This window comes from Rhinolophus sinicus, linkage group LG11 (assembly GCF_036562045.2).
Source record: "Rhinolophus sinicus isolate RSC01 linkage group LG11, ASM3656204v1, whole genome shotgun sequence".
Lineage (NCBI taxonomy): Eukaryota > Metazoa > Chordata > Mammalia > Chiroptera > Rhinolophidae > Rhinolophus > Rhinolophus sinicus.
Window position 1 is genome coordinate 23,038,117 of NC_133760.1, and position 13,581 is coordinate 23,051,697.

At 38.1% G+C, this 13,581-nt stretch overlaps 1 protein-coding gene across 3 annotated transcripts in view; it reads right to left on the reverse strand.

Moving 5' to 3' along the window:
• GAN (gigaxonin) overlaps window positions 1-13,581 on the reverse strand; it is a 60,811-nt gene that overhangs the window by 12,988 nt on the left and 34,242 nt on the right. For all 3 annotated transcript variants that reach the window (XM_074314526.1, XM_074314527.1, XM_019743720.2), the window contains 5 exons: window positions 10,816-10,928; window positions 9,677-9,826; window positions 8,503-8,639; window positions 8,122-8,250; window positions 62-171 (listed from right to left, as the gene is read on the reverse strand). In XM_074314526.1, the coding sequence (XP_074170627.1) occupies window positions 62-171; window positions 8,122-8,250; window positions 8,503-8,639; window positions 9,677-9,826; window positions 10,816-10,928 (639 nt within the window). The remainder of the gene's footprint in view (window positions 1-61; window positions 172-8,121; window positions 8,251-8,502; window positions 8,640-9,676; window positions 9,827-10,815; window positions 10,929-13,581) is intronic.

Genomic DNA, 13,581 nt, shown 5'->3' on the forward strand with positions numbered 1-13,581 from the left:
AGACAACATGCCTCCGAACCACTAGGAAACAGTTCTGACAAAATCACCGTAACATTCTTACCTGTATCAAGGTCTCCGATAACATAAATACTGGCTCCTATGGGTACAGCTCCATAAACAAAAGATGAACTGGCGGGGATGCATAAATTCTGGTCATTAAGATAGATCCATCTGAAAACAAACAGACCAAAACTTGGTGAGTCTCCAACAGAACTAGGCCCTGAGCCAGGAAATCCTAACCCCACATTCTACTTCTGGATAACCACTGATTACTGTCACGATTGGTATTAGTTTTGTCTGTTCTAGAATGTCATATATATATTGAATCACAAACAGTGTGCACTTTTCAATGTGTTCCTTTTGCTCAGCACAATGTTTCTGAGGTTTATCCATGTTGCCACCTGCATCAATAATTTGTTTCTTTTTATTTCTTAGTAGTATTCCATTATATGGCTATACCAGGGTTTACTTATCCATTCACCTGCTCATGCTCATTTGGGTAGCACCCAGTTTTGGCTATTGTAATAAAGCTGTTTTGGACATTAGAGTGCAAATTTTTTTGGTAAACTTATGTTATAGACTTGCTTGGTTATATGATTAATAGTATCTTTCACTTGATAAAAAAATGCCTCGCTGTGTTCCAAGGTACTGTGCCGTTTTGCATCCCATTTAGCAATGTCTAAGAATTCCAACTGCTTGGCATTAATGCCAGCTCTTGGTACTGTCAAACTTTTCCCTTTTATCCACATTAGTGCTCTGAAGACTAATGATGTTGAACATCTCTGCATGTGCTTATTGGCCATTTTATAATATATATCTTCATTTGTGAAATGTCTGTTCAAAGATTTGCTCATTTTTAAAATTGTGTTTTCCCTCTCCTTACTGCATTGTAAGATTCCTTATAGTTGTGGATACAAGTCCTTTGTTAGATATATGTATCATGAATATTTTTCTCGGTACGTAGATTGTCTTTTCATTTTTTTAAGGTAGCCTTTTGAAGGACAGATGTTTTTCATTTTGATGAATTCCAATTTATCCTTTTTTCTTCTTATAGTTCATGCTTTCTGCATCCTTCTAGGAAATCTTTACCTATAATACTCCAAGGTTGCAAAGATTTTCCTTCTATGCTCTTTTCTGGAAATTTCATGGTTTCAGCTCTTACATTTAGGTTTTATGATACATTCCAAGTTAATTTTTGTGTATGGTAGGAGGTAAGAGTCAAAGTTCTTTTTTCCCCATACATATATCTAGTTGCTCCAGTATCATTTGCTGAAAAGACGTTTCTTTCCCCCACTAAATTGCCTTGGCACTTCTGTTGAAAATCAATTTAATAACCACTAAAAGGATCCAATGCTCCATGAAGAAGTGGTTGATTCCACAGCTGAGACAGAAAATACAAGATGAGCCTTGTACTGCCAGATAGAAGTGCTTAAAAAAGGATGGGCATGCCTAAAGGACACAGGAGCTGATATGAAGTAGCTCCCAATGGCAAAGCTGGAAAAAATTGAGCAACAAAATAATGATAGTATTAGATTTATAACTCATAGAATAAAATAAACATCCCATAGTCCATACTAATATAAATAAATAATTGCATACATTTAAAAAAAAATAGGGAGAAGGGACAGGTTTCCTTTTTGGAATTCCAGTCAACAAATGTAGAAGGAATGAGGGAAATAGAAAAATCACCATTAGGCAAACACCATAGTAACAACTCCTGGAGGCTGGTCCCCCGATGGGTGCTTAATTACTGGTGAAAGTGTGCCGAGAAACAGTATGCATGCATATTCGCAAATTCTCTCTTCCAGGATATTTATTAATTACAGAGGGAAAAACAGTAACTGCATGGTGGAGAAACCCAACAGACATCATTTTAACAGGGTAATCAAGATCAGCATCACCAGGAAAAAGACATATCGACATCACGTCCTTCCCGACATGCAGAGAAGGGTACAACCTGACCTCTGTGGTATTCTTGCCCCAAATACTCAATCACAGCCTAATAAGAAAAAATCATTAGACAAACCTGAATTAAGAGAGCCTATGAAAAACTGACGAATAATCTTTAAGAGTATTATGAAAGACTGAGGAACGTCACAGATGAAAGGAGACTGAAAACATTACAACAACCGAGTACAATGTTGGATCCTGGATTGGATCCTGAAGCACAGTGAGAAAGATACTGGCAGACGAGCTGGTGAAATTCAAATAAAGTCTGTAGTTTACTTAATAATATTGTACCAGCGTAAATATTTTGGTTTTGATATCTGTACTATAGTTATTTAAGACGTTAACATGAGGGGAAGCTGGGTGAATGGTTTATGGGAACTCTATTTTTGCAACTTTTCTACAAGTCTAAAATTATTCCAAAATAAAAGTTGCATTTTTTTGCTTAAAAACAAACAAACAAACAAACTAGACTCTGCTGTGTAATGATGTTCACTCAAGGTAATTTGACCAATTTCCCTTTAATACCTAGAGGCACAACCTGGTCATAATAGACCTCAGTTAGACCTCAGGGATGTAGCTACACCCTTAAGAACTCCCAAAGTCCAGGCCGACACTCATGGGAACATACAGGTGTATGGGCATTGCTCCTGGTATCTCCAACTCCATAGGTCTAGAGCGTCTCGATGCTAAACACAAGGCAAAATTATTTCACTAACAACAGCACTTTTATTTCAATGAACACTCTTCCCACATTGTTATCAAGTAGTAGTTTCCATATTTTGAATTCCAAGAAACATGGAAGCAAAATGATCTGTCCAAATTGCTATAACAACTCAGCAGCAAAGCTAATATAATATAGTTGCCATATTTCTAAATACCTTCATCTAACATTGATTCATGTAACATCCTAACGTTGACTGGTACCCAGCAGTTTGCTAGGACTGGGAATAAAGGTTGGCCCCTGCCTCCAAAATGCCTATAATTAATAGGAAAAGCGAAAAATCCAAGAGCTTTCATGAAAAAGTAAAAATGAGGTCTTGAACGGGCCTTTGAAAGAAAAAGTATGAAAATGTCAAACTATTAATACAATTAACTTACTTATTCACATGTTATGTCTTCAGAGCTAAATGTCAACAACTAAACCCCAACATCTAAATTCCTCCCAGGCTCTGAATCAAACAAGCTGATGAGAATCCTTATGCCTTGCCTGCAGCTGCACTGCACCTGTAAGACCACCCCCAGTGGAGACGCACACAACTCTTCTGGGAAGCCCATTAACAGGCCCATGTGTGTGTTCACCGTGGTAACTGGCACTTCTAAATTAGGGCATTTCTGACTAGATTGTCTACTGAAAATGCATATCAGAAAACAATGATATTTTGAAATACTTTTGTAGAGTTGAGAATTTAACATAATTCCTCCCTGAACTAATGAAACAAAGCTGAAGAAATTGGTCCACTTGTATGTGGATAGTCTACCAAATCTGGTCCCAAGCAGGTCAATGAGTCAGAGTTCCTGGGTTTCAACAAAATCATCCTAGGTGACTTTATATAGTGCTGAGGCTTCAAATTAAGTAAAACTAACATGAAAACTTAATGGGACCATGTATATAGCTGCTGCTTATAAAATAGTTATAAAAGGCATGTGGTTTTGCATTTCTTTCTCTATCATATATCACCTTGTTGACCTTGGACAATTTAGCTAATCCAGTCTCTGTTTCATTGTCTATAATGTGGGGATACCAGACACCATCACCATCCTCAAATGACTGTCGTGAGGATAAAATGAACTCGCCAACATAAAACACTTTGCCTGGTGTTCAGTACATGGCAAACATCAGTAAGTGGTAATGATTTTTGTAACAGACAAAGCATTATTATGCCTTTATTCACAAGGTTTTCAAACATGGGCTTCTCAGGACTTTGAGGCTACAATGATACACCCTCTGGTAACTCAGAATTAAGAATGCCCCCTGAGAACACTTTAAAATATAGCAGGGACATAGCAGCGAGCTTCAGAGAAAGCAGAGCAGGAGGGGAAAGACAGGTAAGGAGAGGAGAGAAGGAGAAACAATCAACTCAGGAGAGAGAGAAGGAAAGAGGGAGCTTCAGCTACATTTCTGCTTTTAGGGAGGAAGGAATTCTTAACAAGCTGACCCTCCAGCGAGCAGCAGCTACAAACTCTGGACAAAATAAAACAACTGCCTGCAGGCTCTGGAGTCTGAGCAAAAGCAGGCAGATTTGGGGAAAGCTGAACAAGCATCCCACATGGAATGTTTCCGTTCTATGATAGCTTTACCCAAGGACAGGTTGAGGGTGGCGGCTCCAGGTAGCTGAAACCCTGAGAGAAAACCCTGCTGTCTTTCGGGCCACTGGAATTAGGGTGAACAGAGAATCGTGGAGCAACCAGGATCACCGAAGTGTGTGTGCAGGGAAGTCTCAGAAAGATGAGCGGTAGAGAAGAACCCCTAAATTTATGTATACCCACTTGTCTCAAGTCTTTGAACCCAGAACCACGAATGCTTGTAACAAAGGCTTGAAGAATGGAACGGAGACATGAGCTGCCTCCTGCTGCAGGCGTGACAGCTTGCAATCTGAGTCTAGCCAAGCCCACTGCCTGCTAAAACTCCTGGAGCAACACTGAAGCAATACGAGAGACCTCAGTCCACAATGCCCAGGATGCAATCTAGAATTACTCAACAAAAGAAGAGCCAGACAAATGAGAACATATTCTCAAGAGAATAAACAATCAACAGATGCCAACTCTAAGATGACTCAGATGCTGGGATTATCTATTAGGCGGGGACTCGAACACAGTTACCATAACAATAAGGGACAAGGCAATATGCTTATGATGAAAAGATAGAAGACTTCGGCAGAGAAATTAAGAAAGAAATCTAAAATTTTACCTGAAGAAGCTAGGAAAGGAAGAACAAAATAAACCCTAAGTAAAAGGAAAGAAATAACATAGCCAAGAACAGAAACGAATGAAATGGAAAACACACAGTGGATAAAATTACAATAACATCAACAGCTGGTTCATTGGAAAGATAAAAGCAGTGGTAGGCTTTGTCCATAGAGGATGCTGGAGGCACTGCAAGGCCCGTCCCTTGCTAAATACTATTCGCTTTATTCCGCAAGTAATGGAGCAATGTGAAGAATCTTCAGCAGGAGAATGAAATGATCGAAGTCACGTTAAGCTTTCAAAAGCGCAAGTAGGTGAAAAGTATTAGAGAAGATTAGTTAGAAGGCTAATGACATTGCACATACAAAACAGTGAACACATTGGGGTAGCAGCAGAGAAATAAAGGTGGGTAACTGTGAAAAATATTACAGTTAAAAAAGAAGACAAGACTTGACAACTGATGAGATGTGAGAGACAAGAAAGAACCAAAGACGATGTTTTTGGAGTACGGGCAAGTGGGAGGATAGTAGTATCCATAAAAGAGGGGCACAAGGAACAAATATGGAGACAGCGTCATTCCAGATATAGTAAGTTCTTCCTACGACTTGGGGTAACTTATGTCAATTTCTTTGCTTTCCTTCAAACAGTTTGTTTTTAGTGAGAAACACAGAAAATAATAAAATATGGCATTTTTCCAGGAAAGTTTTAACCTAAAAATAGGGAACAAAGGCAGGAAAGACAAGAGATTACTCAAAAACAATAAATGGTGGCCAATCTATTACAGATTGCTCATCTGGCAACAGTTTCCAGAGAATGCAAATATAACATACTTGGAAACATCTGACCTTTTAAGAAATAAAAATATGTTATTTTCTTTCTATAGATATGTATGGGAAAGCCTATATTTTTAAGGAAATATAGCATGGCAGCCTAAAAGGTAGACTCTGGGGCCAGAATACCCAAGTTCAAATTCAAGCTCTGCCATTTCCTACCCTGTATGTCTTCGGGCACATTCCTTAACCTCTCTGTGTTTTGGTTTCCTCATAAGTAAAACAAGAATAAAAAGAGTACCTATCTCAGCGGGCTGTTGCAAAGATTAAATAAGTTAAGTGAGTTAAGATATGACAGTTGGTATTACAAATGGGTTTAGTGTTATCTAAGCAAGTAAGAATCCTATACAGTAGACCCTTGAACAACCTGAGGGGTTAGGGGCACTGACCCCTCTACACAGTCAAAAATCCACGTACAATTTTTGACTCCCTCAAAAGTTTATTAATAGCTTACTGTTGACCAGAGCCTTACTGATAACATAAACAGTTGACTAACACATATTTTGTATGTTACATGTATTATGTATTATACTCTAACAATAAAGTAAGCTAGAGAAAAGAAAATGTTATTAAGAAAATCATAAGAGAAAATACATTTACAGTACTGTACGTATTTATTAGGAAAAAATCCATGTATTAAGTGGACATGCACAGTTCAAACCCGTGTTGTTCAAGGGTCAACTTGAACAACATTGAACAATATTATATTGACAAGAGAAATTAAGCTTTCTTCATTCTATTTACAAACTAGTATCAGAGAGCTTAGAAATAAGGAAACTAAAGATACATGAATTTTATTTTAAATAGCAAGGAGGGAGCAATATTCATGTTTAACAATTGTAAACTGAAAGCAAGTAATACACTTATATTTAAAGCTTATCAACTATAAATACGAAACAACCTGATAGAAATATAAGGTTTTAAAATTTGTAGCATATCAAGGACAGACTGAGAAACTTTATAGCCAGATTTAAGTCCTACACACTCAAAATAGGGACGGAAAATGGTAAAATCATAAACAACCTTGATTATTCCAGTAAGTGAATTATAGCTCTCTAGCTTGTATTGTCTAAACAGTAATCCAGCCATTATGAAAAAAGGCTTATATCAATATTTTATCAGAAATCAAACACACTGATCACTGCTTGTTAAAGAAGTTGGACAGACTGTCTCGAGATTCATTTGGGCAGGAAATTAATAAACTACTTCATAGCTTGGACAGTCAGCCCTCACTGTAATATATTAAGGAAGAGAAATGTTGAAAAGTCTTTGAAATTCTGCCCTCAACCCCACCATGGCAAACATACTGTAAATTGTTCTCACACTTTGTCTAATAAAATTTCCTAAGATAGCCTGCCCCCCTGTAATTGAAGGGAGAAAAAAGGCTATCCAAATATTCTAAATTTAAAATACATTAGAAGTTAGGTTATATTTATACATCTCTCAAAAATCTGATAACTGCTCATTATTTGCCCTAATCTGAAATAATACAAAATTAAACATTATATTATGGCACCCCCTTCTGGTAACATGACTGAAACACTATCACAAGATGAATTTTAGTAGCATGGCATTTTCCCTATAGGATCTGAACAGATTACTGCCATAGAATACTGTTTAGTGGTTACAACAATAAAACGTGTGACAGGAGGGAAGAGAGAGGAGGTTGGGAAGAATGTTACCTACTCTACAAGACATATACAGCAGCCTGCCAGAGGTTTTGAGAGTCTCTGACACCATACTTCAACCATTTAATCAGCATTTTACTGAGTGTCTAATACCGGCCAGTTTCGATGCTGAAGGTAGGGTCCAAAGTTGGCTGAATTGGACCTTGCCTTGATGAAGCTTACAGTTAACAATTACAGTCCAAGAGTGAGACATGTAGAGTGTTACGGGACCACAGATAGAGGAACCTAAATCAGACCTCTAGGGAGTTTTGGAAGAGGCCAAATTAACTGGATAAATGTGGGAAGGGAAATTTTAAGCAAAAGGAATAGCACAAATGCACAGAGCTGAGAGAATCATGACATGTTTGGGGGAAAAATACCGCTCAGTGTGATTCAAGTGAAGCATCTGAGTTGAATAGTAGCTGAAAGAGTAACAAAGGCAATATCATAAAAGGCCATGTATGGGAAATTAAGGAGTTTAAACATTTTCCTAAAAGCTATAGGAAGCCAATGAATTATTTTAAGCAACTAAGTGTCAAGGTTTGATCTACATTTTAGAAACACTTTTCTATGGTTTTCCTTTAAGTTAACAATACTTCTGAAGTCACTGAATCAATAATATAGTATGCATTAGATATATCTCCTAAATAGATAATTCAATGAAGTAACTTGAAAACAAAACTACAAAACTAGACAAAGCTAAAACATAACTTTGAAAGCAAAAAAAAAAAAGTTGCAGAAGTTACGTGCAACCATTTATAATTAATTACCTTTTAAACTCATCATGGTAGAATTCAGACTTGCAAGTTACCATCTCACTACCCTGGATGTCCTCGCGACTTCTGACTCCCCCAAATACATACAGTTCCATGGCAACTCCGCAGGCTACTGCTCCAAATCTGAAAGGCCATACAGAGCATATTAGTTGTTGGATTTACAACTCATGACTCGATTCCCTAATTCCTCTTATGCTTGTTTTAACTCTGCAACATTAAATGTTTGGTGAATATGTAGGTGTTCCTTTTTCAGTAAATGGATTATTCATTTAATTTTATATAAACCAAATTCCAAGTCAAATAAAAGGTTTGATTGAAAGAAAGGAGGAGCCAGATTTCCGGGAATTTATAAAGCCCATGTGCAAGTTCTTTCACCTTCTCTCTTTTAATGGACATATAGCAGTCCATTGCTGGGTCCTTGGATCATAACATTCCACAGATTCAAACAGTTTTCCATATGATCCTCCACCCATGGCATAGATTTTCTTTTTCATAGCTGCATAGCAGCCAATCTGAAAGAAGAAAGCAACATTAGGGAGGCAATGTTTATTATTAAAGTTAGACAAATAAATACTAACTTGTCTAGAGAATATTGTAAGATATTTGGAAAAGGACTTGATTTCTAACAGTAAAACAACGGTGCTTTCCAATATTATACAGCACAGGACTTTAAAAGTGAGAAGAGCAAGGTAACACACACATTCTTAATCCTCTGAAAAGGATTAACTTCATCTAGTCCTATTTCACTAAGTGAGATAAGAAAATAAACCTCATTTTTTTTTTTTTTTTTTTAAGGAGGGTGCAGTTCACAGTGGCCCATGCAGGGATCTGGCAACCTTGGTGTTACTAGCACCGCGCTCTACACAAACGAGCTAACCGGCCGCCCCAAAACTCTCATTTTAAAAGAAGCTTTCCAGTCTCTCTCTCTTTTCACCACTACTTGAAAATTCCAAGATTTAGATGCCATGGATCAAGATGTCACTCAATTCCTGCCCAAAATAATTTAGTTGAAAGGGCACAGACAGCGAGAGAACATACAGCTGTGGATGGCCTTACCTAAAGATGTGAAATACCTATGGCGCTGGACAAAGCTTTGGCTTGATGATGCAGTGCCGGCCTGCACCGGGGAATAGTAATAAAGACAGACGATGCTCTCAACAGCTAACGTGAGCCATCTGTTTTCACTCTACCCAGTAAGCAGTGGCAGTTCTTTACCTGTAGATGAATGCTTCTCCCCAGTACTGTGTGATGATTAAGAACTCAGGTTTGGAAGATCTCGCTTCCTAGTCTAGTGCACTCACAAAGCCTTTACCAAGTGCAGGCCTTGGACACAGAAGTGCCGCGGAGCCCACGAGCAGGGTAAAAGCTCACACACTCTGTTTCCTAGCTTGATGTACAGCTGACGCTAATGAAGGCAAGCTACCAACAGAGACAGAATTCTATAACATTGACTCTTTCAACACTATCAATCAGATTTAAAGGCATATATAGGAAATGAAGAAAGATTAACTGTAAAATCCAGTTTGTAATCACAAGATACAGTTCTCACCTTTCTAACCATGGTTAAATCAGGTTGTTTTGTCCAGGTTTTAGAATAAATATCATAACACTCCATGGAAATGAGCTCCTTTTCACCATCCTCTCCTCCTAAAATGTACAGCATTCCATCTATCTCAACGATTCCAAAGTTATGTCTTGCCTGAAAAGACATAAAAGATCTTTGTATATAAGCTTATCGAAACCTGATAGTTATATATTTAATAAAAATTACAGATATCATTATATTCCAGAGTTCCAGGAAAGAAGGACCATGCTCAAAACCATCTCTCTCAAATATTTCCGATTTCCCTAGCACCTCACTCTTTTACCACAATAGACAGATAACTCAAATCCAGGAATTTCTCAAAACAAGGGAATTACCTGTATGGTAGATTCGTGGTCAGAATCATTACTTTTTACTCATAATAGCTCACAACACAAAAAAGAACTACTACTTTCTGGTTCAATAAAGTTATCTGTGTTTAGCAATGGACTATAATTAAGAATTTTCAAGTTGATGTGTGAAAGACAAGAACCACAGCCACAGGAGCACAGGGCTGCCTGTGGCTGGAGAGGCAGCGGGGAACCAGCTCTTGCTAAGGGTATCAGCAATGACAGAAGCCTGAGCTGTGTCAAGTTCATTCGTCAACGAGTATTTCCTTAGTCCCCTAGGTGGCCAGCACTATTCTAGCACTGACAATAGAGCGCTGAACAAACAGACAAAATCCCTTGGCGTCAAAGAGCTATGTGAACACTTTAAACCTCCAGAGAACGTGAGAAGGTGCTACCTGGTATGAAGAGAGGGAAAGCAGGGTAGGAGAGACAGGAGAGCTGAGGGGCTGCAGTGAAGCCCGTCCTGACAAGGTGCTCTATACAGACAAACAACAAAGGAAGCAAGGAGCCTGCCATACGGGCATCTGGCAAAGGTCCTGAAGCAGGAGCATTTACAGAGGTTTGAAAGACTGTGAGGAGGTCAGATTGAGTAAGGGGAAGGCACAGAGAGGAGAGCTGGGAGGGTAGGCACTAGTGTATTAGGAAGGAGGGTTTGGCAGTGTTGCTAACGCTTCTTTTATACTCAAGTGCAAAACTAACAAAGTGATAAATGGAAAAAAAACCATACCAAACAAATTTTAAAAAGCAACGTTTTACCTCGTTCATTGGTGGCAACGCAGTCCATGAATTTGCGTCTGGGTCATACTTTTCTCCTGAGTTCAGGGTCTGCTTATTTTCATCTTGGCCCCCAAATACAAACAAAAATCCTTCTGCAAAAATCAAAGGAGACACGCAAGAAAAATCTTAAGTCTTAAACATCTCCTGTTGAATATAAATGCCATAGTTGTACACACAGTATGTAGGGAAACCTTCTCTGACAGCAACAATGGATTCGATGAGATCTTGATCCCATTTCATTTGATCCTTGGTGATAGAGCCAATTTTGAGTCACTTTGACCATTTTACCTCACTCAGTATGTTTGAGTGGATTCCCTCTGCCCTACAGCATAAAAGGAAGATGGGCACCACCCACTCAGTCACCAAGCAGCTCTGGGTTATCTCAGTTCATCTATTCTGGGAAAATATTCAACCCTTCTTATGAATGGCTCTGAGAGGATGAAAAAGAGAAGTCTAAACTCCAGGCCCACAGAAAGTGTGGCTTCTGGCAGGACAGCCCCTCCAAAGTTCTAACCCTCAGATGAAGGTCAAGCAGAACTAGAAACCAGATTTAAATCTCCTTGCTTGTCTAGGAAACCTTGAAGTTTGAATTTGATTTATAGTAATTCCAAATTAGTAGTGTTTCCAGGCAACTGAAATAAAATATAAAGGTAGCAACAAATATAAAACTTCTATTGAAGGGCCAGCCCGGTGGCTCAGGCGGTTAGAGCTCCGTGCTCCTAAACTCCGAAGGCTGCCGGTTCGATTCCCACATGGGCCAGTGGGCTCTCAACCACAAGGTTGTCCCGCAAGGGATGGTGGGCTCCGCCCCCTGAAACTAAGATTGAACACGGCACCTTGAGCTGAGCTACCTTCCAGATGGCTCAGTTGGTTGGAGCGCAGGCTCTCAACCACAAGGTTGCCAGTTCGATTCTTTGAGTCCCGCAAGGGATGGTGGGCTGTGCCCCTTCCAGCTAGCAACGGCAACTAGACCTGGAGCTGAGCTGCGCCCTCCACAACTAAGACTGAAAGGACAACAACTTGAAGCTGAATGGCACCCTCCACAACTAGGATTGAAAGGACAACAACTTGACTTGGGGGGAAAAAAAGTCCTGGAAGTACACACTGTTCCCCAATAAAATCTTCCCAATAAAATCTTTAAAAAAATAAAATAAAACTTCTATTGAAGAAAGTACCATCATCTAAGCTTTAGATTCTAACATTCTTATATTTTAAAGCATCAAATTACTCCTACAAACAATTTTTAGTAAAATGGTCAGCACCAAGCCAAAGGTATTCAATTATACAAAGAAACTTGACCCTATGAGGAAGAACCAGCAGAAGCAGACAACAGGAAGTAGTCTTGCCAAGATTTCAAATTTCAAATACTGGATTAATCAGAAAGACTTAAACAACAATGCTTACTATGTTGAAAAAATAAAAGACAAATTTGAAGGCAAATTTTCTTGGAAATGGGACTACAGATGTGGCTTATAGATTTGAAACAGATTTAAAGAGAACTTCTAGAAACAAAAAAAGAATAGATAAAATTAAAATTTCTGTGGATGGATTTAATGGCTGATCCATAATAGTTAAAGAGAGGATTCATTAAATGGAAGATAAATCAAAAGAAATCACAAAGAAGGCAACATGGAGAGGCCAAAAGATGGAAAACAAAACAGAGAAACCAGGAGAGAGGATGGAGTAAAAAAGTCTAACCATGTTTAATCTAACTTCCAGAAGCAGAGGGAGAGAGGAGAACAAAGCAGAGGCATTTTGGAAGATACAATAAATAAGAATTTTCCAGATTTGATGAAAGGCCAAACCAGAGTCAAGATGTCCAACAATCCCCAAATATGGTAAAATTTCAAATAAAATGTGTACCTAATTAAGCACATTGTAGAGAAATAGTAGAAAACAAAGACAAAGAAAAAAAAAAGCACACACATAACAATCTTAAATATAGTCCAAGGAAAAGACAATTTAGACTGACAACTAACTTAACAACAATGACAGCCAGAAGTCATGGAGAGAAATCTTCAATGAGCTGAAAAATAATAGATACCAACCTAAAATTCTATACCCAACAAAGATCCTTTGAAGATGAAGGCAAAATAATGACCCAGATTATTCAAAGGAAATTCAAAGGGGTGAACTTCAGAGAGAAGGAAAATGATCCTAGGTGGAAGGACTGAGGAGTAAGAAGAAAGGAAAAACAAAGAAGGTGGTAAATATGTGGGTAAATCTAAATTAACACTATCTGCCTATAGATATATATATACACAGATTAATAAAAAATGTACATATGTAAATATTTTATTCATAAATAATCATTTTAATACTGTAAGACTGTGGAACATGAAAACTAGAGTATAAATGTACTGTAACTGTATAAATATAACTTTAGGCTTTGGTAACTTAGGAATACTGGCTGTGGTTTCTAAGGAAATCTTCAAAGAAATCTACATGAAGAATATAACTTCTAAACTAGCAAAGAGTAAAACAATTGAATGACAAAAATGTCAATTTCAAATAAAAGGCAAGGAAAAAAAGAAATTCAGAACAGGCTGTATAAATGGGAACTAGTCAATCGTTTCACAACTTCAGTTAATACAACTGGACACAATTCCTCTTCTCACTGCTTAAGTTTCTGAAATGCCAACCCCTCTAGGAAATCTTTGAAGATTAGCGATATAGGAACCTTTGTGGTAGATGAGCATATATGAAAATTATGAATATGTGTACATAATACGGGAGGAAAATTAA